The sequence below is a fragment of the Aedes aegypti genome, chromosome 2, assembly GCF_002204515.2.
Source record: "Aedes aegypti strain LVP_AGWG chromosome 2, AaegL5.0 Primary Assembly, whole genome shotgun sequence".
Lineage (NCBI taxonomy): Eukaryota > Metazoa > Arthropoda > Insecta > Diptera > Culicidae > Aedes > Aedes aegypti.
Window position 1 is genome coordinate 110,734,866 of NC_035108.1, and position 26,820 is coordinate 110,761,685.

At 38.1% G+C, this 26,820-nt stretch overlaps 1 protein-coding gene across 8 annotated transcripts in view; it reads left to right on the forward strand.

The window, feature by feature from the left end:
- The window catches only part of LOC5572751 (SEC14-like protein 2), a 111,939-nt gene that overhangs the window by 82,549 nt on the left and 2,570 nt on the right, over nucleotides 1-26,820 (forward strand). For all 8 annotated transcript variants that reach the window (XM_021841930.1, XM_021841933.1, XM_021841932.1 and 5 more), the window contains one exon: nucleotides 5,484-6,288. In XM_021841930.1, the coding sequence (XP_021697622.1) occupies nucleotides 5,484-6,288 (805 nt within the window). The remainder of the gene's footprint in view (nucleotides 1-5,483; nucleotides 6,289-26,820) is intronic.

Sequence of the window (26,820 nt, forward strand, 5' to 3'; positions counted from 1 at the left end):
TATATATATCTATATATATATATATATATATATATATATATATATATATATATATATATATATATATATATATATATATATATATATATATATATACAGGGTGTTTGGTTCCATGTTTTTTAATAATTTGAGGGTCGATAGGTCTTCATGAGGTATGAAAAAGTGCCCATGGAACATAGGGTCGCAAATCACTGCTAAGTGAGTTATTCACGATTTTAAGATTTTCAATCCGTCACTTTTTGCAAACTTTTCGTAATTTGAGCCTTTGAATCATTTTCTACAAAAATTACGTCCAAGAAACTAAGATAGATTAGATCATAAGCTTTCGATTCATGCGCTGAGATTAAATGTATGACGCATAGTTAATTAGATATGAGGTTTCAAAGATGAACAAGTTGAAAATCTTAAAATCGTGAATAACTCACTTAGCAGTGATTTGCGACCCTATGTTCCATGGGCACTTTTTCATATCTCATGGAGACCTATCGACCCTCAAATTATTAAAAACATGGAACCAAACACCCTGTATATATATATATATATATATATATATATATATATATATATATATATATATATATATATATATATATATATATATATATATATATATATATGTATATATATAACCCATGTTGGTTGGTAAATGCTGGGCATGGCTTACCATTGGTATCTCGCGTAATAGAATAGACCCCTCTATACGGTCTTTAGTCTCCTGCCCAGCAACTCTAATCCCTACCTTCTCGCGGTACCGGCCGGGGTACGAGCTACCTTAGGGAAGATCGGGTAACTAACCCGTATGCTGACAGGGAAGGGGGGCTTGCTTCTGCAATCTGGAGCATCTGTACTCCATGTTAGGAGCGGCTCCCAACAGCGTCTGTTTCCCATGTCAGGGGTGGCTGGTCATCGGCCGAATGCCAGAGAAGGACTCTAAGCGCTTGGAACAGCTTTTATAATGGTGGGTGATATGCAAAGGCGCGTGATCGGGTGGTGGCCGATCAATGAGAGAATGTGCAAGTTGAGAATCAACGGCTGGTTCTTCAACTTCAGCATAATAAACATGCACAGCCCATACTCCGGAAGCACTGATGATGAGAAAGACTATTTTCACGCGCAGCTTGAAAGCGAGAACGACAGCTGCCCAAGCCACGACTTCAAAACCATCATAGGAGATCTAAACGCTGTGGTTGTCCTTCTGGCGTTCAGATCAACTATTGAAAAGTTCAGCGCCCACCGGCTGACGAACGAAAACGGCTTACGACTAATTGATTTCGTCGCCTTCAAGAACATGGCCATTCGTAGCACCTACTTCGAGTACAGCCTTCCATACCGATATCCTTGGAGATCACCAAAGCAGACGGAAGCACAAATCGACCACGTTTTGATCGATGAACGGCACTTCTCCGACATAAACGACGTCAGAACCTATCGTGGCGCTAACATTGACTCCGATCACTATCTGGTGTTAGTGGAACTGCGCCCAAAACTATGCGTCATGAACAATGTACAGTACCAACGTCCGCCTCGATACAATCTAGCGCGACTGAAACAACCAGATGTCGCCAATGCGTACCCGCAGCATCTTGAGGCAGCGTTGCTGGATGACCGCGAGCTCGATAAGGCCCCTCTTGAAGTTTGCTGGAGGGCAGTCGAAGAATAATACAGTGGAATTCCGATTTTGGCAACAAAGTTTAAATTTTCAGTTGCCAAAATCGGAACCCATATTCCAAATTTTATTTTTCAATTATTGGTTTTGAAAACATCATTACAATGTTAATACATCATTTTTATGGAATCATAAGGCTTTGAGACTTCGAAAAGGTTCACTTCGAAGTATTTTTCCGAAGGGTTATACTATGCTATGAATCTACAGCCCCGTAATGTTAAATCTGGCAAACGTTTTTCTGGTGGCGTTTTTACGCCTCAACGTCTTCAATTATATTTAGAAGCTTTATTTAATTTTTGTATAAAAGGGCCTTGTAAAACCAATAATCGCTATAAGTGACCTTTATTCAAGAACTAGACATTTTCTTAAAACTATGAAAGAACACGAAAAAAATATTTTTGTTTTCTTATAAAGACGTATTTACGAATCAAAAGCGCTGGGTATTGCGAAACGGCATTAGCTTTTTTTTTTTTTTTTGATTGAATGAACATTTAAAATCAGTTTAACTTTTGGACTTAAGCGTAAAATTTGAAAGATTCGGTAAGTTTAGAATTGCTCTTTCAAGTTATGTTTCTGATAAAGTAAAGCATTTTATAATGAACGGTTGACTGCAATCAAAAAGGCAAACATAAAGATGAGATGATGCATAAATGTGACTTGTAATTCTGTAGAATTTAATTTTTACTTGAAATAATTTTTTTATTGAGCTCGATATATGTTTTACACCTACCCTATGAAATCAACTGAAATTTACAGGATCCTGCTATGAAACCTCATGAACCTTATAGGAATCTTCAGGTTCTCATAAGAAATATACAGAAAAATGCTCTGAGCTATGAAGCATCTTTCCAAGCATCCGCAGGATCTTGCATAGAGTTCTCAGGATCTTGCTAAGAATTTTGCTAGGAGTTAATATCTAGGAATTCCGCGGCGATGTTGCTGAAAATTCTCAAGTCTCCGATGAAAAAACATTTTAAGTTTATTGTTATTAGGCTACCACTAGCACACCTCAAATTCCTCTGAGAACCTTTTCAAAAACCCCCAAGCTTTCGCCGGAAATATTAAAAATACCACTAGAAATTCACATTATCCCGCTTAAAATTTACAGGACGCCCTAGTGTTTATTAGGAATTACCAGATTTTGGACATAATTCTCCATAACCATTTATACACTCTAAGGATCCCTCAAGAAGCCCTCAGTGTCCACTTGGAATCTGCAGATATCCTCATGAATTGAGCATGAGCATGAGCATGATTGACCGCCCGCAGTTGCTACTCCGTTATTGCAAGAACAGCTGTACTTACACAGGGAACCAACATATGCTACTCAGGATCAGTAGCATCTCCAATGTGTAAGTACTGGTGCTCTCATTATTATAACAAACAATACCGGCGCCGGCTGCGTCCGAATGCAGGTCAATTTGGGAATGGGAGGGAAATGTTGACGTGTTACTTGCTTTATGGAAGCCGAGGAGTCATCTGCACTTCCACAAGAAAACACTGGGAGTTTGGGTATGGGAAAGGATTCGTTTTGGTAAACGATAAAGATATATTTTTAAATGAATACGTGAACATATACACGAATGATCGATACCGATAGTGCGGTTACTATGCGAACCGGACACGATCCGGATTCCGTCGCTCACCCACAAAGGAGCATGCAACAGATTCAACGGATCAAACACTACCGACGCGTCGATTTTTTTTTACACTCGCACACTTTGTTTTCGTTTTTTTCTTCCGAAAAACGCGAATTGGACACAATTGATCCGAATTCCGCCGCTCGCCCTCAAAGGAGCATGCAACAGATTCAATGGATCAAACACTACTGACGCGCCGATTCTTTTTTTTTTTTCACCCGCACGCTTTGTTTTCGTTTTTTTTTTTTTCGAAAAACGCGAATTGGACACAATTGATCCGAATTCCGCCGCTCGCCCTCAAAGGAGCATGCAACAGATTCAATGGATCAAACACTACTGACGCGCCGATTCTTTTTTTTTTCACCCGCACGCTTTGTTTTCGTTTTTTTTTTTTTTCGAAAAACGCGAATTGGACACAATTGATCCGAATTCCGCCGCTCGCCCTCAAAGGAGCATGCAACAGATTCAACGGAACAAACATTACTGACGCGCCAATTCTTTTTTTTTTCACCCGCACACTTTGTTTTCGCTTTTTCTTCCGAAAAACGCGATTTGGACACAATTGATCCGGATTCCGCAGCTCGCCCTTAAAGAAGCATGTAACAGATTCAACGGATCAAACACTACTGACGCGTCGATTTTTTTTTCACTCGGACTCTTTGTTTTCTTTTTTTTTTTTTCGAAAAACGCGAACGGGCACAATTGATCCGGATTCCACCGCTCGCCCTCAAAGGAGCATGCAACAGATTCAATGGATCAAACACTACTGACGCGCCGATTCTTTTTTTTTCACCCGCACGCTTTGTTTTCGTTTTTTTTTTTCGAAAAACGCGAATTGGACACAATTGATCCGGATTCCGCCGCTCGCTTTAAAAGGAGCATGCAACAGATTCAACGGAACAAACACTACTCTCTGCAGATATCCTCATGAATTCGTTAAAATTTCTTTTCCCACAAGAACTTAGAATCCCTTAAGGATTCTCCAGGATACAGTTAGGAATCTCATAGACTCAGCTCGTAAGGAACATTTTGATGATGTTAAGACACGTATGCCTTACAGAGTCTATAGAAAAAAGGAAACGCAGCTTTAAATAGTTGACGCAGAGAGATCAATATACACACCAATACCACAGACAAATAGTTAAAACACTCTCAGTCTTATTTATCGCACGCTTCAATGATATTATTGAGATTAAATTGTAGTTTGGACTGTATTCGCATTTGTCATGTTATTTAATGAAATTTATTGAAAGTTATGATGCACGACATTTTGCTGTACATATTTGTATATGTTATTGCGGTGTGTTTTTACATGCGCTATGTTTGTAAATCCATAATTATAAAGACAGTGAGTCAAAAAGATGAGACAAGATTTATGATTGTAACTCTGTGTGAGTCATAGATTATGCTCTTATGTCGGTGCTGGTGCTTTGTGTTTTTTTATTGTATCACCTACTGGCAGACTCAAGTGGGCTGGACACTCAATATGAATGCCTAAGAAAAGAGTCTTTAGTTGAGATACTGGTGGAGATTATTGGCCTCATGAAACGTTGTCAATGTATGACCAATGACCATTCTGAAGTACATAAGCGTGTACGCGAGTCCTCAGTAGTTGGTGAGTTTTGGGGAAATATCGACGAAAATGGAGCTCTGGAATGTAATCGGTGTGGAGGTGACATGCTGTTCAAATGACTAAAGCAACAGACACGATAATATTCACAAAAAAAAATACAAACTTTAATGGTATTGAAAAATGTTGCCAAAAACGGATCCATTTTGTTGCCAAAATCGGGGGGTGCCAAAATCGGGGGGTGCCAAAATCGGAGCATGCCAAAAACGGAGCATGCCAAAAACGGAATCCCACTGTAACACTTGTTAATACACAAACTTATAACGAGTCATGTTAAACACATTCGTTTGGAAATTAATCTTATGAAATTGTAAGTCCCGCATCATAGCCCATTGTTATAAATCTGATATAATTCTGAGCCCTTGAATGTAATCAGTTTATTGTACGCCTTTAAATTTACCACTTACCCGAATCTCTCACGTGCAAAATTAAATGCGCATTGTTAATTTGACCAACATTAGTCGTAAACAACGAACACGACTGCATTAAAACAACGCCTTATCGCCTCATCACTAATGCATCTTAATTTATTCCAAATCTTCCGCAGCACGTTCGTGGAACCCAGAGGCCGCCGAAAAGATGTTGCGTGAGTCGATGAAGTTTCGCGAACGCTGGAACGCCGACGAGATCGACAAGTGGCCCACACCGCAGATCCTGATAGACTTGGCCCCACATGGCGTGAGCGGATTCGATCGGGAAGGTTCGCCGATTATCATCATTCCGTTTGCCGGGTTCGATATCTGGGGCCTGTTGCACACGGTCTCCCGGGCGGACATTGTCCGCATGACACTACAAGCCCTGGAACGGTACATGAAGCTGGCCTACGAACAGAGCCAAAAGATGAACAATAATAACTGTCGACAGTTTGTGGTCATTTTCGACATGGAGAACTTCAACCTGAAGCAGTACGTGTGGCGACCGGCTAGCGAGGTGGTCATTTCACTGATCAAAATGTACGAGGCGAACTATCCGGAAATCCTGAAGTGCTGTTACATCATCAACGCGCCGAAAGTGTTCGCCTTTGCGTACAACATGGTGAAGAAGTTCCTCGGCGAGTACACGATCGACAAGATCAAAATTTACAAATCGGACCAGAACAAGTGGCTGCCGGCGATCCTGGACCGGTGCCCGGCGTCGCAGATTCCCAAGTACTTTGGCGGAAGCCAGACGGATGACGATGGCAATCCCAAGTGCGAGAAGAAGCTTTGCTGGGGCGGAAAGGTGCCAAAGTCCATGTACACCTCTAAGGAGGATAGCTTTAACAATAACCTGACCTTCACCGAGACTGAGATCAAGAAGGGCGGCAAGCTGAAGCTGGTGTTTGACTGCGAGGATAGCGGGTGCTTCTTGAAGTGAGTATCTATGCGCGGAACGGTTCATCGCCGGTCCGTAAATCAATCAATTTTATTGGGCTTTGCTGCCTAAGTACGGTTCTTTGTGACATGTTGTGGCATTTGGACAAAAGGTTTTGCACGATGTGTGCAACAAAATTGAACGGTTTGCGAACATGGTGAACAGTTTTATGGCTAGCAATCAATCAATATAGAATAGGATGCTGAAAAGATTGAAATTGGCATAATGGAATAATGGCAACAATGTTGGGTGATATTTGCATTCTATGGGCATTAGTAAGTAAGTTCAAGTAAATTAGTAATTAAGTAAGTATGGGTTAGAAGGTAAGCATACTCCGGATTCATCTGAAGCCGAGCTGTAAGTAAGTAAGTGTAACGTGGTGTAACTAAGGATTCTATAACATTCCTTTGGAAACCATTCCCCAGAATGAACCGGCTACTTCGTTTCGAAGTTTGAAAAAAAAAAATCTAGCGGAAAAATTTTTATTTGAAACTCCATACAAATTTCAAAAATTGTTTTCAAGTACAAGAAAGCCGTTCACATGGTCATTTCCCGAGAAACAATTCAGGGCAATTAATAAACATGTTTGCTTAACTAGCATTTTATAATAGCCACATCAGTTGAATAAGAGTATGTGTTGTATAATATGACGATCAAACGTTGCATATAACCTTGACATCGCTTCAGTTCCTCATTTGTATGTGTTTTTGAAAGTTGATTGAATAAGAGTTTTAACAACGTTGGTAATGAATGCATTTTATCAAGATTTTGGTTGTCTTACATCCTCTTGATATTAATAGAAGAAGAGCTGTTAGAAACAAAATAGAAGTTGTTGTTCCATATGAAACACATAGTTGATTAACAGACTCATACAATGTTTAACAACACTTGAAATAGCTTTTAAAAGACTCAACACGGCAGCCAAATAATGTTCGCCTTGAAATAAGTTGATGCATTTAAAATGCAAAACACTAAAATGGATCAACACGGCAATGGAATAATGTTTTCTTCTAAATATTTCGAAGGATTGGAACCGAGAATATTGTTCAAAAAAGCAATCGCCGCACTAAATTTCGAGCAATGGTGTTATTATTGAGTAGAAGAACTGCAGTTATATTGAAATTGCGTAAACAATTTTATTCAGCATTTTTACCACCAATAAGTTTCTGTTCAAAGTTTATTAAACACAGTTTTAGGCATGTCGTTGTTTAACTATCGAAGAAGAGTGTTTGCAGCTTCATATGTGATGAACAATCACTGAAGCTCAAATACAAGTTTTAATCAACTTTAGTTTTTTTTCTTGCATTGGACTTCATTGGTATAGACGATTATTCGTCTACTATTGAACACTAATGAGATAGTTTGAATAAGTCTTGCGTTTGAGATTATTCACAACTAATAATCAACAATGTTGTTGACATATATAGACAGGTTTGTTTTTTAAAATGCGTAAACGATGTTTAAGCAACACATGTACAACAACATATTTGATTAGCGTATCCTTCCTTCAAATATTGCTTCCAACCTGCTTATTAACATAACCTTGGTTGGAGCAGTACAGAAGTAAGCGCCTATGAATCGGAAGGTCCTGAGATCGAGACCCGGAATTTCAACAATATTTGACAAATTAAAATTAATGATATACAATATGTTATAATTCTCTAGGTACAAAAAAGTAAGAGGTTGTTTCCGAGATACGACCGCCAAGTTGACGTTGGATAACGTTAGCTTCTTTTATTTGCTGGCTTGAGACAGTCACAAACTTATGAAACATTTCATTTGCTAAAAATCCAATTAATTTTCACACTACTTGTTGCATGTCAATTCTGATTTATTATAGACATTGTGTGTTATTATTTTGCGTTAATACAAAATAATCACTTTACATGTATTCAGAAGCTTAGGCGATTATATTGAAGAATTGTTTTTCAAATGTATTAAAGGGAATATTACACTATCAACTCTTTAAAACACATTTGTTGGCTCTGAAAAGGGCCGATTGATGAATTATTGAATTTGCGTAACACGGACACATTTTGACGGCGCACTGGTTTCAATCCTCCTCGCCCGATGAGATTTGCGGTGCGGATGACGATGTGCGCTTCAACAAGCGGCTTTGGTCGATTTTCTTCAGCCATCTCGTACAACAGCTTGCCTCTGGTGGCGAGGAGCTGAGCAGGTTTGGAGGAGCTCTTACCAGCTCGAAAGCGAAAACAGAATGAAACCAGATTCAACGAAGGAGGGATGCTTTATACCCTTAGAATAGCAGATGATGCTCCTCCTTTCATATTCTTCGTTTTCTTATCTGGGAAATAGGCTATATGAAACTGATGTCTGGGTAAGGGATGTACAGATTAGCATTATGCTGTTATTGCAACCCGACGGCACTGCAGCCGCATCCTCGGAAACAGCTTCAAATTGCCGTATTGTCAATTATTCGTAATAAATCAATTATTGTATGATGCTATGAGATGAATTAAGAGATTATAGAAAGTATGTGGTAAACACATTAGGGAATATTATACAAATAACTCTTTAAAACACATTTGTTGGCTCTCAAAAGGGCCGATTGAGTTGTTGAATTTGCGTAACACGGACACATTTTGACGGCGCACTGGTTTCAATCTGCATCGCCCGATGAGATTTGCGGTGCGGATGACGATGTGCGCTTCAACAAGCGGCTTTGGTCGATTTTCTTCAGCCATCTCGTACAAATTAGGGAATATTACACGGACGGTGACGGCTGTGCCGCTCGATCTAATGAACCAGAATGACCGCGCTAGCCTCCCGCATGGCAATGACAGCGGAGCACTGGCTGGTAGCGACGATTTCTGGCCGAAAACGATTATGCTGGCTGGTGCACTCAAATGAGCGGCTTCAGTTGCTGCGGCTCCGAAATGCGTGGTTCTTCGGTTCTAATGCGTGTTGTATTCGCGTCCTATTGAAAACTGAACTGAGGACGCGAATGACTCTCGAAATTTGCTCGCCGACCGTGTTCACAGTCTGACGGCAAAAAGAAGAATGAGGGAAGAAGCAGGGTGCGGTGCGCTTTTATAGTGGGAAGCAGAACAGAAAAATGTGCTTGAACGTGATTGGTTAGATAAGAAAGGGGTCAACGTTTTACGATATTTCAATAGTTTGTTGCTAATAATCAATAGTGTCCTCCATTTGGATCGACGCGTAGATAAATTTCCAATCGATTCATGGATAAATATTGAAAATCTATCGATAAATGACTGAGTTATTAGCGGTCAAAACCTGACCATTTTTCGTTACATGCTCAATTTTTCGTTTTTCTGAATTGTACCCCCATATGTTGCCGTAAGACGTTATCCAACGTCAAAAAGAGTTGGTAATCACGTATATAAATAATAATATTTTTGCCGTTCTAATTCCCTACTGATTGTTGAAGAAATGTCGAAGAAACTACTTTGTCAACTCCTTTCAACACATCTATAAATAAATATTGTAGTAGATATAGATTCCAATAATAATATTGAATAAAAATATGAGACATGACTTACAAAATTTTAGCGTGTCTATGGTGAAACCGAAATCTGCTATAAAAAAAAAGGAAATGATGCCTCGTAAAATGATTTTGGTAGCCATAGCACTGCCGAAATCGTTCGCATGTGTTTTCGTAGATTATGTTCAGATCACGAAGTTAACAAAGCGATCGGCTTCGTGAGGTTCGCAACAGCGAGATGTCCATGTATGTCATGCGTCTATAGAGAATGTGGGATGGAAAGAGAGCGCATCAACTGTGACCACTGCGCGTCGGGAAGACGGTGGTCTACGAAGTTAATCGGTAGGGGAAGTGGTGTATCGGTATCAAGCGGTTCGTAGCTGCTGCCATGATACGAAGAGATCAGTTTGTTGGAAAATGTTAAAGCGATTAGACGCACTTTTCGCTAGTTCGTTAGCGCCAGCGTTTTTGGATTCAGCGGATACCGGCCAAACACGCTTGGCGTTACTACAATGGCGTGGTAATGCTCCCGTAAGTATTGAAGCGGTCAAATATACTGAGAAAATTGTGAACCTAAAACTGAACTGAACTGAACTTAAAAAAAAATGGATTAGGAATATTCAATTGGAAAACAGTGCTAAATAAAATGGCGGTCATAGGCCAAGCCACGTGGGTCGAAAGTAAGTGTAGGAATTTCGATGTGAGGATGTTAATGGCAGAAGTAATTTCATGAAGTGGTGTAACGACGACGAAGTTTCCGGAACCGTTTTGAATGAAGGAAAAAGCAATGGTTCGAAATGAAGAGATTGGAGCGAGAGGTCTCCTAGGGGTAAAAATGGAGCGAGAGGTCTCCATGAAAAACAAATTCTTAAAAATGCCGGAGCGAGAGGTCTTCGAGAAGAGAAAAAAAAATGCCAGATGTATTCGAGAAAAACAATGGAGCGAGAGGACTCCGAGGTAAACTAAATGTATTTGGTACATGCTGGAGTGAGAAGTTTCCAAAGCTGAGAGATTTGGATTGGATTTGCATTAAATATCAATTGGATTTTAAATGGAGTCGGATGGAATTGGATTTTGATTGGATTTGCATTTGGATTGGATTTGAGATAGCAGTGAATCTGATTGGATTTGGTTTGGATTTGGATTGGATTCGATTTTGAGATTGGAGTTGGACTGATTTGGATTTCAATTGGATTTTGATTATATTTGGATTGGATTTGGATTGGATGTAGAGATTTGAGTTGGATTGGATTTGGATTGGAATTTGATTAGATTTGGATTGGATTTTGATATTGTAGGCAGATTTAATTGGATTTGGATTGGATTTAGATTACATTTGGTTTGGATTTGGATTGGATTTGGTTTTTAATTGTATTTGGATTGGAGTTGGAAGCAACTGGATTTTGATTGGACTTGGAGATTGGATTGAATTGGATTCGGATTCGATTTTGAGAATGGAGTTGAGTTGGATTAGGATTGGATGTACATTGGATTTGGATTGGATTTTGAGATTGAAGTTAGATTGAATTGGATTAGGTTTGGATTGGATTTTGAGATTGGATTTGAGGATTGGATTGGAATGGATTTTGAGATTGAAGTTGGATTTTGATTGGATTTGGATTGGATTGGATTGGATTGGTTTTGGTTTGGTTTGGATTTGGATTGGATTCGGATTGAGTTTGAATTGGATTTGATTGAATTTTGAGATTGGATTTGGATTTGAATATGATTTGGATTGTATTTGACTGGATTCTGAGATTGGAGTTAGGTTTAATGGGTTTTGGATTGGATTTTGAGATCGGAGTTAGATTTAATTGGATTTGGATTGGATTCGGATTGGATTTGGAGATTGGATGGATTTTGAGATTGGAGTTGGATTTTGATTGGATTTGGATTGGATTTTGAGATTGGATTTGGATTTGAATTTGATTTGGATTGAATTTGATTGGATTTTGAGATAGGAGTTGTGCTTAATCGGTTTTAGATTGGAATTAGATTTAATTAGGTTTGGTTTGGATTTGATTTGGATTGGATTCGGATTGGATTTTGAGATTGAATTTGGTTTGGATTCGGATTGGATTTTGAGATAGGATTTGGAGATTGGATTGGATTTTGAGATTGGAGTAGGATTTAGATTGGATTGTATATGGTTTGGAGTTGGATTGGATTCGAATTGAATTTGGATTGGATTTGATTGGACTTCGAAATAGGAGTTGGGTTTAATTGGTTTTAGGTTGGATTTTGAGATTGAATTGGATTTAGTTTGGATTCGGATTGGATTTTGAGATTGGAGTAGGATTTTGATTGGATTGTATATGGTTTGGAGTTGGATTTGATTCGAATTGAATTTGGATTGGATTGGATTGGATGTTGAGATTGAATTTGGATTTGATTTTGGTTTGGAATGAATTTGGATTTAATTGGATTTGGATTATATTTGGAGATTGGAGTTTTATTAAATTGATTTGATTGTTTTCGAACAAAAATTTATATTATATATATCAGAGAGAGTAGAGGAGGGGAATAATGTAGTAGATATAGATTCCAATAATAATATTGAATAAAAATATGAGACATGACTTACAAAATTTTAGCGTGTCTATGGTGAAACCGAAATCTGCTATAAAAAAAAAGGAAATGATGCCTCGTAAAATGATTTTGGTAGCCATAGCACTGCCGAAATCGTTCGCATGTGTTTTCGTAGATTATGTTCAGATCACGAAGTTAACAAAGCGATCGGCTTCGTGAGGTTCGCAACAGCGAGATGTCCATGTATGTCATGCGTCTATAGAGAATGTGGGATGGAAAGAGAGCGCATCAACTGTGACCACTGCGCGTCGGGAAGACGGTGGTCTACGAAGTTAATCGGTAGGGGAAGTGGTGTATCGGTATCAAGCGGTTCGTAGCTGCTGCCATGATACGAAGAGATCAGTTTGTTGGAAAATGTTAAAGCGATTAGACGCACTTTTCGCTAGTTCGTTAGCGCCAGCGTTTTTGGATTCAGCGGATACCGGCCAAACACGCTTGGCGTTACTACAAATATGACATCCACCATAGCTATGTCTCAACACCAAAGCAAACCTTGTTCAGCATGGTTTGTGGTTGAGCTATTGCTGAACAAAATTTGCTACATTGTTTATTGGGATTCTCTTCAACAATTAAGCAATAACATGCTACATAAATCTATAAAAGAAACACTGAACAAGCATTTCTGGGCGTTCGGTAAGTTATTAGTGGTATTAAAGTTGAATAAATACATATTTTCGTTACTACTGAGAATGCTTTTACTGTTGAAAGGTCATGGTGTGATAATTGAATAAACGTGTATTGTGTTGCATTGATAAAATTGTTTATATTGAATAGATTCTCCACTTTTGGGCGAACAAGGCTTGATTAATAGTTTTATTTTAACTATGTCAGTTATTAAGAAACTAATAGCTTAATAATATAGTTTCAAACAACGTTTCTTAAGGTAAAAATTGTTTCTTGGGAAGTACTTGTTTTATAAATATGTAAAAAAAATCTTCAAAACAGAATGTAGCATTAATCAGCAATATCAATCAGCGTTTTACAATATCTGTCAAAAGAATTCAAAAAGTACAATACTCAAATCTACTTTTTTGATCACCATTATTATGGTTCGGTTCGAATGCGTAAAATATCCAATATGTATATCGGTATTTTGTGTTTCAGTCAACTTTTGACCCACACTAGTTTCAAATTTTATACACAGTTTTATTTTGTCGATTTCGTGCGCTTTTGATAAACTTCCAAACCGTTGATTTAAGTTCAGACAAACAGACGTAACACTGACGAAATTTCCATCGTCCACTCATTTAACGATCACTTCAAATTCGCTATGTTACAAATCTCACAACCAGTGCTGGGAATGGTAATAGTAGTAGGCTTGAATTTCGAGGAAAAAATCGCGTGGCTCTCTCACTACAGTAGCTAAAAATTTGTAAATCTCATCAAGTAGCCTATTTTAGGTGCGTGAATTTTCTAAATCTGCAGTGTCATCAAAGACAAATTAAAGACCCCCATGTCCCTTGCAGTTGCTCAAAATTTTATGGCTCATAAGGTAATCTACACTGAACCAACAAATATCATAGAAAATATTAAAAACCTCACATACCCTTGCGATAATTGAAATCCGATTCATTTTATGTGCATCCAATGATATTCATTTCAAGAACACATAAAACTCATTATGATGTGTAATACCATTCATTTATCAATACTGTGAATTGTATATGAACAAAAGTCATATGTGCAATCCGATGAATGCTATGTGATTTGCCGATGTGAAAATTTGTTTTTATTATTTCCTTATTTTATTCGTATTTTCGTGATCGCGAGTTTCATAATTTAAGTTTGGTGTATTTAAGTCGCTTTAAATTATAAGCAACATGAATTGGAATTATAACGCCAAGGTGAAAGAAGGGTAAGTAAAATATTCATAACACAAATTGGATGTAAATGAATTTTGGAATTTAATTTACAGGAAACATCACTTTGATTGTAAGCTGGAGATGGCGGAAAAGGACGAAAGGTAAAAAAAATGCTTAGAACACCCAGCAGTGTTCAGAATCGTACGGGATGTATTGCTTCAAGTTAAATTTGTACCAATTAATGTGATCGGCTATCCATTGTAAAAAATAGTTAATTAAATAAACGATGTTTCAATTATAATTATATTGTTAATTCTACTGAAATCCGAAATGAGAGTATCGAAAATTTATTATACTATCATATAGAAATCACTGAAATTACTAATATTTGTCATCTGAATCTAACATAACACTCATTAGCAACATCCAATGGTTCTTATCTTCAATATGCATGACATGTATGTGTTTTATCAGATGAATCTAATTAAAACGAAATCGCACAAGTTTATGTGATAAATTGATGAGCGTTATGTGAAAAGCTATATGGAAAAAAAACTATATGTGTTTTCAGATAAATCGGATATGATCACTTGGTTCAGTGTAGAATGCCGTTCAAAGTGTACTGCGATCTGTCAAACTTGGGTACCTTTTGCACTACCGAGGGACCAAATGCAGTACTAGAAGTGGTACCCAATCTGAGCCCGAGTGTGACGGACCTGGTGTCATCATAGGCTGTAAATGCGGGAAATGCTGCGGGAAATAGAACATTTTTCTACAGTAATTTGGGGTTGCCCTTAGCAACGGATGTTTTGCAATTTTCAAGGCCTTTTCCTACAGCGTGAGCGTGAGTTTCACTGGCTTCGCTGACTGTGATTTGCTTTGCTTGGCTACTGTAGAGTGAATTTCAAGATTTTTCCCAACCTTGCTCACAACCAGAGGCGCGCCATCTTTTTTCTTCGCGTTTGACGTTTCACACTACCGCCATCTGCCGGTCTTGTTCCATTAAACCAAAGACACATTAAAGACCTCCATGTCCCTTGCAGTTGCCCAAAATTTTATGACTCATAAGGTAATCTAGAATGCCGTGAAAAGTGTACTGCGATCGGTCAAACTTGGGTACCTTTTGCACTATCGAGGGACCAAATGCAGTACTAGAAGTGGTACCCAAGCTGAGCCTGAGTGTGACGGACCTGATTAAACACTGCTCACCCAAATGATGATGGTGTAAACTGGGAATAGAGATACAAATCTTTAGAGGACGAATGTCGCTGGTGTTCCCTTTGTTCTCGCTCAGAAACATATTGGGTACATAAGTGTCAAACTGCATACATTTTCGCGTTGACATTTATTGCCCCGCCTATCTCGGCCAGCAAAAGATGTTCCGATAGCGATGCCAGCGACATACTTCTTCTATGGTTTATTAGTGTTTCTATTAAACTGGGCGATGGATTTTGGAGAAATTTGTTCTAAGTGGACGTTTGTCTGTGATTTAAGCATTAAAGTTTGTTTGGGGGGTGGTTTCTTGATATATTGAAAAGCGCTTCTGCCAAAAGCATTGTGATCAGACCACCTAGCAGCGAGAAGGAAACCATTGTTTCTTATTATTCAGATAGATACCAAAAGCAGGTCGACAAATAATTCAGTCTTCAACAAGTCGTACAAGTGGCAATTTGAAACAACTTTGTCGTAGACATGATTTTTTTTATATCTTCTACTTTTTCAGATATAAACCGTAATATGTACATAAATGACTCTAAAAATCGTTATTTCCATGATTTTTCACATTGTTTCAATTCACCAAAAATGGTTTAAATGAGTTTGTTTATTTTCACGTAATTTTGAGTATTTTTTTTTTTGAAAATCTAATATATTTTTACAAGATTTTTCATTGTTCTTGTACATTTTTCAAATGCATTAAATTGGCTATGAAATACTATTCCTGAAGTAAAAACATTCGATGATGTACAAATTTACGGAAATCTAGCCATTTCCATATTATGTCCGGTATTTGGAGCCACCTTTTATGATTGGCCAATTTGGTGATATGTGATGTCAAAATTCATAATTGTATTTTTTATTACGCTACAAAACTGAAAATATTTATCATAATTGGGTAACAGGATCACATAAAACCGATACTTTATGAATTATGATTTTAGTGGTTTAAGTGTCCGATACTGGGGGATCTTTCTCTATTCTACAAAATCGATAAAACTTTTGTAACACATGTGATCATCACAACTAGGGCTGAGAATGGTAATAGTCTTCTTCTTGGCATTAACGTCCTCACTGGGACAGAGCTCAGCTTAGTGTTCTTATGAGCATTTCCACAGTTATTAACTGAGAGCTTTCTTTGCCAAAGCTTGCCATTTTCGCATTCGTATATCGTGTGGCAGGTACGATGATACTTCATTCCCACACGCAAACAAATTTTGTTGTATAATCTACCGAATCCATGGTAGAATTAAGAACTGCACCAACGATTTTCAACCTGTAGTATGGATTTGTGTGGATTGTGCTAACGGTTACTACACAGCCGACTACAAAAATTTTTGTTAAGTTTACTATAATCTGGTCAAAATCACTGAGCAGTGCAGTAAATTTGACTATGTCCATAGTAGCATCCACTACAAAGCATTGTATTTCAATCCGTGACACCCACCGTACAACACAGTGTGGTCAAAAGTATGATGCTAATCTTCTCGAATCAAGAATGTTTCTAGTTAAAAATACTACAACTCTGGTTAAATCAACAGAAGAAATTTTCTTGTGTAGTGATGTTGACTATGTTTTGGTAGAGTTAACAGATTAATGTAGTCGGTTGAAAATCGTTGGTGCAGTTCTTAATTTTACCATGGATTCAGTATTTTCTACAATAAAATTCATTTCAGTGCAGGGAAGTCAAGGAAATTTCCATTACGAAAAGATCCTGGACCGAGCGGGAATCGAACCCAGACACCTTCAGCATGGGTTTGCTTTGTAGCCACGGACTCTAACCACTCGGCTAAGGAAGGCCCCAATGGAACGGATGGTGATAGTAGTATACTTGAATTTCGCGAAAATCACGTGGCTCTACTCACTACAGTAGTTTTAAAACGTAAATCACATCATCATTTCTAAATCAGTGAAAGCTGTAAATGCGGGAAAATAGAACATTTTTGTACAGTAGTTTTGGCACAGACACTCATTTAATAATCATTTCAAATCTCGCGTAACAATTCAAAAGGGCCAATCCTCAGATCGTTGACTCTGAGAAAATTCGATGTGAATATTATTCACCCCATTTTCAATTCCCATTTCTCAGTATTCAAAACAATCAATGTGATTTCTTGCTAGTTGGGTGACGATTTACTATTACTACATGCTAATAGTCGATTTTTTTCTGAAAACTAACAAAAATGGGGAAAAAATGATGAGTTTAAATGCTTGGCCCATTTTCGATTTTCAACAAGGTATGGGCCTTTTTTATTGGCCAAAATAGAATTTTATTAGAGTGCTTGGCCCAAGGCTAGGCCTTTTCGGTTTTCAATGAATGAGCAAGAGAGAGTCATTGGCCTCTCACCATGCTAAGGCCAATGACAGTTTGCGAAATTTTCCGATTGTAGGCCCTCTTGATAGAGTGAGAACCGATCATTGGCCGTTTCGAGCAGTGGGCCAATGAATGATTTGGAAAAAAGCGGTTATTGGCCGTTTTGAAAATCGGGTTTATAACGGTAAGTTTTACGATTATGTTGACAATGTTTGCATAGTTTGTGGGTGTTGGGAGATGCTATCGACTGGCATCAAAACCCGATTTGTTTACAATTTGATCATTGGCCCTTTAGAATTGTTACGCGAGAAATTCGCTATGTTACGAATCCCACAACCAGAGGCGCGCGCCTCGTTTTTCTTCGCGTTTGACGTTTCACATTACCGCTATAGGCCTATTCACATGACGTCTCAAATCAGATGATCGGGAAGCACTTTGACATTTCTTCTATGAAAATGACAGGCCCGTGTTAGCACCGGTCCTCCACCGATATAAACAAATGCATAGACGGATCTGTCACATGAAAAGGCCTATAAGCCATTTTATGAGACGTTTCGAATCATATGGTTTCCGTTTGTTTACCAGCTTTGAAAGTTTCTGGCGGGCCGATTTATTTACGTATCTTCTAGCGCTACATTTGGAAGGAGCATATTCAATAATGGCGCTGGTGGCAATGCAACACAGTTTTTAATGTTCGCATGTAAAATTTAAATCAGTAGGCAGGGAAGATATTTTTCATCTACGTTACCTGTAATACATGTAAACCGGGCAGAAGCATGCGCTGAATAAATAGACGGGGAAGTCATCGGCAACAAAAATGTGACCAGCGCCATTCAGATATCATGCTAGTTTTTTGAACAACAACAATAGTGGTTTTCACGCCCGATGGTATGGGTGCCTTAGTGTAGATGTAGTTGTAAACCTTAGAGGTAAACAATATGCACTATGTCTCGAAAAACACCCAGAATCCGTGTATAAATTTTTCAAATTGGGTAATATTTCCATATGCATTTTGATGAGTCTGGAAAGCGTGTGCAAGTTTCTTTGAGGAAAACAAAAACAATCTGTGTATGACGAGCGTATGCTAGTCTACGTGTGTTCAATTGTCACTAAGCTCTATGAGCGGCCCGCCAGAAAACGTCATTCGAACGTCTCGTAAAATGGCTTATCTGCTGGTCTTGTTGCACGAAACACCTTTTCATACAACATGCTCACCACATGATGATAGCACTGTGATGATAGTGTAAACTGGGCGATGGATTTTGAAGAAATTTGTTCTAAATGTTACGTCTGTTTGTCTGTGGTTTTGGGTTGCCTTTAGCAACGGAATTTTTGCTTCTTTCAAGGCATTTTGCCTACAGCAGCGATAGGCGTGCGTTTTACTGGCATCGCTGACTGTGATCTGTTACACTTTCCTACACGGAGAAAACGGAAAACCCATATTTGAGTATTTTTTAACTTACTTTTGAGTTATTTTTCTCTCCCTATTTCATTCGCTCTTTCTATTGTTGTCAGAGAGCGAAGAGCAAAACAACCCAAAAATCAAACCTTAGTGCGTTACCTCAAATTTGAGTAAGTGGCACTGTACTGGAAGTTGAGTTATTTGATCTGCCGATTGAGTGAAAAGAACTTAGCCAGTAGGTATTTTTTCGCATGGCTGCAAATGAAAACAACTTCTATCCCATCAACTCAAAATTAGGTTAACGCACGAACCCCCGGAATTGAGTGGAATGAACTCACTTTTGAGTACTTCATTTTCTCCGTGTACCGTGATGAATCAATACCCGGACGCTTAAGCAGTGCCAAATGTTCTGATACTAATTTCAATCAATATTCTTTGAATTTTTGAAAGTACCACCATTTCAACAAATCATTTCGACATTAATTTTCATGAAAATAACAAGTATTCATATTAAAATAAAGAATTTGATGCAAAAATAACGAAATCAGTTGCATTAGTCTTGTTTTTAAATCCGGACACATGAATCAAAAAGCCGGACACTTTTGAATCAAATTCCGGACACCAGTACTTAAACTCGTTAAATTTATTTAGAGTTGAAAAAAACGCATTCAAATGCGGCTATTTGACTACAATTTTTGAAGTTCATTACATGGAAACACAAAATAATAACTTCAAGCATGACCTGTTAAGAATATTCATGTTTCGTTTACTTACTTTCTGTGGATGTAGTTAGGGGCGATCCATTAATTACGTAAAACAATTTTCGGGGTTTTTCAACCCCCCCTCCCCCATGGTAAGATTTTTTGTATGAAAATTAAAAATAAATTGTATGGCGCGTAAGAAATCTCAAACCCCCCCTCCCCCCATAAACCCTTACATAATTAATGGACAGCCCCTTAGACTCAGGATTACCTGTAATAATCAAGATTGTTGGAGCAATTTTCAGCAATTATCTCATTTTTCAGCCGTTCATACACTTTTCCCCACTTTCCTTTAAGTTTTCACCGCCTTTTTCTTCACGAATAGATATCTTATCCATCAAAATGTAGCTTGAACGTGAGGCGTCCGGATTTTAAAACCACGGTTCACATAACCGGACACTCGCTAATCGCTCAAAAAACTATCCTTTTATACTATGTTCGTCACTTAGACATGTTTAAATTGTATATTACTACGGTTTTACACACTAATGTTCACAACAAATCACAAACAATGTAATTTTCAACGAATTATCGTTCACTCAACTTGCACTTTGTTTGCAGCCAAGCTTGAACCACAAAAACTGCACTATGGAAATACACTGTCAGACTGGGGTTACAATTATGTTTTTGGTTTTTATTAATTTTCTGTCAATGATTACTAGATGATAAATCGTACTAAAGTAATAATTGATGGTACAAAACTTTGATGTGAATAATTTAAAACACATTATTATTCAAATTCATAGCTTAATCAGTGAATTGTATTGGAGTGTCCGGCTATTGGTACCGTCCAGATTTTGATTCACCACGGTACTGTAGTGTGAATCTCAGAACTTTTCCCAACTCTGATCACAACTCTCTCACAAAAACTTACAACAACAACAAAAATGGTTTCAAATGAGTTTTTAAATGCAATTTGGTCAAAATACCATAATTTTTCTACAAGATATTTTTTTTATTTTCCATGTTTTCCACAAAATTGTTTGTAATATGTAATATCAAAATACGTATTTTTGCTGAACATCACAACTTTCCATGTATTGAGAAGTAAAGAACTTATTGGTCGATTTGTGTTTCACAAGACTTTTGTAGTAAAAACGCATGATAAGACTCTTATATACCAAAGTTTTCATTACCTGCTGAATGGCACTTCGTAATTTGCAAGAGTTGTCCGTGCATTTTTGCACCGGACTGAACTACCCCTTGAAAAAAGATAATTTATGAAAACTTTGTTATTTCAAAAGACGCGCGTGATGACATGTTCGTCAAAAATACGGGTTTTGCATGGAAAACAACAGTAGTCATTCCCATGCAACAGTACATATGTATCTCAAAAAGTATAAGACATATAAAAATCATGTCTTCGACAAAGTTGTCAAATTGCCATTTGTACAACTTTGTTAAAAACGTGTATGGTGTGTGTGTGCCAAAAAATAAGTGGTTTGGTCTATCATTTTTGTTTTACGTTAATACACATTTTTGCTGAACATTGTAAATAGCATATGGAACAGTTGTAGATCTAGTTCAAACCTACAACATTGCTGAAGGCAGCACACCGATAACTTCAAAATTTTATGAAACTCGCAATATTAAGCAAAAATGTGCATCATAATTTATCAGTTTTCTATTTGTTTATTTGTGTACGTCAAATCAACAGGCTCTTTTGGCCCCAATGATTGAATCTTATATCTAGTTAACAAAAAAACAACAATAGTTTATGACAAACAACAACAAAACATAAGTAAAAACAATCGAACTTCTACTGCGTTTTCACGTTGAATTTTTAGTGCACTCTCAATTTTGTCCATTCTCAAGGGCTCCATGTAATCCTTTGCTGGTTGATGAATTCGCGGCATTTCACTTTTTTTTTTTTTTTTTTTTTTTTTTTTTTTTAAGGCACTCTGTGCTCGTGGCCACTACTGTGCCGGAGTCAGTTGATATGTAGCTTCTTAACCGATACAGATCTATTTTTAACTTATCTATATATTTACATCTGCACTCTCTCCTACTCTTTTACTCTCACACCGAGCAGGTAGGAGAGAGCTCTGCTGTCAGTGAGGCTAGCTGCCTGCGAAGAGGGTCAGTTTGTCTCAGTCACCATCTGATATACTGACGGAGGATGGATGTGCTCCCCAAAGCACGGTCCTCCGTGAGGCGTCTTCTGGTGGCTGGACGGGTTTTTTTGTGGAGGGGCTGGGAATCGAACCCATGACCTTCCGCTTATGAAGCGAAAGCGTAACCTCAAGGCTACAGACCCCCCTGGCATTTCACTTCGCGTGGCCAAGTATCGGTGCTTATTGCTGCCTTTCTCCACCTCTCGTCGAGATCTACTTTGAATGATATGTAGTCTAGCTCCTCGTATGCCTTCCATTTCGGTACAAGTTTCGTAACTTTGAAACATTCATCGTTTGAAATACCAAGCCACTCAAACACAAGCCGATCAATGTCTTGTTCCGTTACTCGTCGATCGACATTAGACAACAGTAATGAGAAAGAATGATCTCTGCCATGATCGCGACACAAACGGTTCACATTGCTAGTACTATTGTTCGCTGAGTTGGTTGCGCCATCGCATTCAGGAGATGATATCGGTGTTGAAGACTGTTTCGGCGGTGTTGACTTCTGCAATCCATCAGCAAGCGATAATATTTTAACTATCTCAGCCACTTGTGCTTTCAATTCGTCCACATCCTTCATAATTTTAGCTTCACGATTTTCAGTTTGGACCTCTACGGTCTGTTGTGGAGCATCCATTAAGTCACGAAAACAATCGTTACAGAACATTTGCAAGCAATCATCGCAGAGCCAGATTATGTTTTTGGATAACACTCTCAGTGCATTTTCTTTCAAACCTACACAGCCGGCGTGGAATGCATTGCAACATTTACCGCATACGACGAACAATTCTTGTTTTACAGTGATAGAATTTGAGCAGCTTTCACAGTGCATGTTTTGTCCGTGATAACAAAGAACAATGGTGTCGATGATTGAAGCAGACTCGAGTCTTTTAGTTTTGCAGTAGTTAATCGGTTAACTTGCGATGTTTATTACGGTTTAATCCCTCAATTTAAAGCGGATAGTACTGATTAATATAAATAGCCGGAAAATAGAATTTTTTCTTCGATTTTTCAACAATTTTCAACTACAAACTTGAGAGCAACAATATGCGTATTCAATGCGTACACAATCACCTTCGTCAGGTCTAAAATCAAATACCGTGATGCATTACCCGGACACTTAAGTAACGCCGAAAGTTCAAACGCTGTTTTAAACATGTTTCTATCACATCTAGTATAAGTTTTATTGTTTTCCACACAGGTATACTCCCAAACTTTGTACCATGAACAACAATTGTAGTAAAATATAAATTTATAACATGTAAGACGTTAAATTATTGAAACATGTCGTGTTCTTAAATCCGGACACATGCATCAAAATGCCGGACGCTTTTGAATCGAAATCCGGACAGATGCGTTTTGCGTTGAAAATATACATGAAAAACAATAAAAGGCACTTTACTCTAACGGTAAATCTCCAATATGATAAAATAACAAGCATAAATATACTAACCAATATATGAAAGGCCAAAACTTTGAATAAAAGTACAATTGTTTCACCTGCACTCCCTGCCAACAACCTGCATTTGATGTTCACAGAAAAGATCCTCAATATTAACATTTTTCTTGCGTAAACCCGTTCTCCACCGACAAATTGCATTCTTAGTTTTATAATTATACAGTTTCACATCAATTCACATCGAAACATTTTCCAAACGCACTGAATATTAGGTTTTTACGATACGTCCGGGTTAACGATCACTAGCCTACAAATCCGGACAGCGTTTGAGGAATCCTGTTTTCTCATGACAAATGATTATTTGCACAAATTGTACTCACTCTTTGCTGCACACACTTGAAATCTATTATTCCACACACTTCACAGTTACGCAAAGCACTAAAATTGTATAATTTTGTAACTTCGTTTTAACTCGAAAGTGGCAGACGTTCTGGACAAAATTTTCACTATGAGATTTGGTTATCTGGAGGAATGACGCTCAACTTGTGTCGCCTATTTGTTTTTATTTTTAATATTTCGTTACAAAGGATTACTAGATGAAATAATGAATAAACATGAACAGACATATTTGAAGCTACGAATAAAAATTTTAAACCTATATTTACCATTTCATTTCATATTAAATTTAATAATTACAATCAGAGTGTCCGGATGTTGGTACCGTCCGGATTTTGATTCATCACGGTACGATCAAAGAATGATGCTAAGAGCTTCAAAGTTGGTTGAGAAATAACAAAGTTTTGAAGACTTCACTGAAGGTCATATTTCATAACTTGAAAATTCACCTTCAAGTCACTTGCGCCACCTCTAAACCTTAATATTTTGGCTCACAATTCGAGGTTTCCATTTTTATGTGATTTGAATTCAGAAGAACACAGACATTTTTGGTTTTGAGACGTTTCGTTTCGTCAGGGCCCAGATAGCCGTAGCGGTAAACGCGCAGCTATTCAGCAAGACCAAGCTGAGGGTCGTGGGTTCGAATCCCACCGGTCGAGGATCTTTTCGGGTTGGAAATTTTCTCGACTTCCCAGGGCATAGAGTATATTCGTACCTGCCACACGATATACGCATGCAAAAATGGTCATTGGCATAGTAAGCTCTCAGTTAATAACTGTGTTTATTTGTTTATTTGTTTATTTGTTTATTTGGAGCAGGGAAAAGCCCATTTGAGCTGAGCAATATTGTGCTCTTTCTCAAATGGGCGCAAAACCTCCTCTTCTTTTCGTATCAACAGACTATTACATATTTTTCCAACTGATACAAATATTACTTAAATCTACTTAATAACTATGACTAATATAAACCTAGCTTGCCAGAACCAGATAGAATTTTTTACGAAGAGTTGGACGGGAAAGATGAAAATCAAATTCATTGAAACAACGGTTGAACGATCGGCACATACTTTTAAATGGTTCGTGATGCCCGTAGTTTGTGCGAGCACCGTGCAAAAATAGGAAGGAGTTCGATCGAAGTTGACGGTATGGAACATTTATATTGAGGAGAGATAAAAGTTGAGCGCAATCTATTCTCGATTGGAGGAGGTCGGAAACAAAAAGACTTTTTGAAACTTCACGGCGAACACTCAACAACTCTAAGCCGATTAACTTGCAACGATCTTCATATCTGGGCAAGTTAATTGGATCGTTCCATGGGAGATATCGCAGAGCAAAGCGCAGAAATTTCCGTTGAATTGCCTCAATACGAAATATGTCAATTTGATAGTACGGTGCCCAAACAACTGACGAATATTCAAGAATAGACCTTACCAAAGAACAGTACAATGATTTTAAGCATTGAATATTTCTGAAGTTTTTAGCGACGCGGAAAATAAAACCAAGAGTTTTAGAGGCCTTAGAGGCAATGAAGTCGATATGCTCCTTAAAGGTCAGTTTTGGGTCTAGTAACACACCAAGGTCCTTAATGACAGACTCTCTTTTGAGAGATGTGGATTGAATTTTATAGTCGTAATCTATCAAAACGCGTTTTCGAGAGAACGACATTACAGAGCATTTCGAAGCGTTTAGGTGCATGCGATTAGTTTCACACCAATCGGTAAATATCCCGAGCTGAGATTGCAAAAATAATGCATCATCTACATTATTTACAATCCAATACAGTTTGAAGTCGTCGGCAAATGAAAGTTTCAAAGATTTAAGTAGAAGATTAATGTCATTGAGATACACGAGAAATATCAACGGTCCTAGATGACTTCCTTGTGGTACCCCGGATGAAGCGTGGAAGTAGGATGAAACAGCATCACCTAATTTAATGGCCATTTCTCGGCCGTTCAAGTAGGAGTGAAGCCAACTAAGAAAATATCCGGAGAAACCAAGACGTTCGAATTTTGCAATAGCTATCTGATGATTGATTTTATCAAACGCGGCCGAGAAATCGGTGTAGATAGAATCTACTTGCTGCCCTTTCTGTAGAGCTTTGACGATGAAAGTTGTATATACCACCAAATTTGTATTAGTTGAGCGATTCGGCATGAAACCATGTTGGTACTCCGAAATGTAATGATGACAGTGATGGAACAAAAAGTTGTAAATAACTTTTTCGAACAACTTCGAAACGGCACAAAGAGCAGCTATTCCACGATAATTGCAGACTTCACGTTTGTTCCCCTTTTTGAATACTGGGTATACATAGCTTCGTTTCCATTGGACTGGAAATGATCCAACTTGCAGAGATAGATTGAAGAGACGAGAAAAAGGCGTAGATAAACTTATGGAGCATTTCTTCAAAATATATGCAGGAATGCCATCAGGCCCGGAACTTGTCGATGATTTCATGGAGAAGCAAATTTTGGCAATTTCTTCAGGATCAACTATTGGATGGTTGCCGACTGGTGGATGAACTGGTACATTGTTGGCTGCATTGCGGATTTGTTCATCGTTCAGAGTTTCTTGAGTGAAAACGTTTGAAAACTGACTCAGGAAAAGGTCGCAAATACCATTCAAGGACGAACATTCAACATTTCCCTTGGACATTACGTTGGGTAGACCAGATTCCTTACGTTGTTCGTTAACGTAATTCCAAAAGTGTTTTGGATTGTGACGAAGGTTTTGTTGAACCTTCCGTTGATGCACGGAAAACAGCTTTTGGTTCAGGCGTTTGTATCGAGAATTGGCAGAGTTATAAACACGTTTATTCGCGGGCGTTTTGTGCTTTGTGTACTTACGCAAAGCAGATCGTTTTAAACTTTTCAAGCGTTTCAGACGATTGTTGCTCCATGGCGGATTGGGCTGAGGATTTCTTGAGTGCTTAGGAATAAACTGATCAATTGCGTACAGTACTATGTTGGAGAAAGTACCAACTGAAAATTCCAAGTCCTGGTTGATGAAATCATGCCATTCGATATTGGACAGAAAAGCATTCATACTGCAATAATCACCACGTTTGAAGT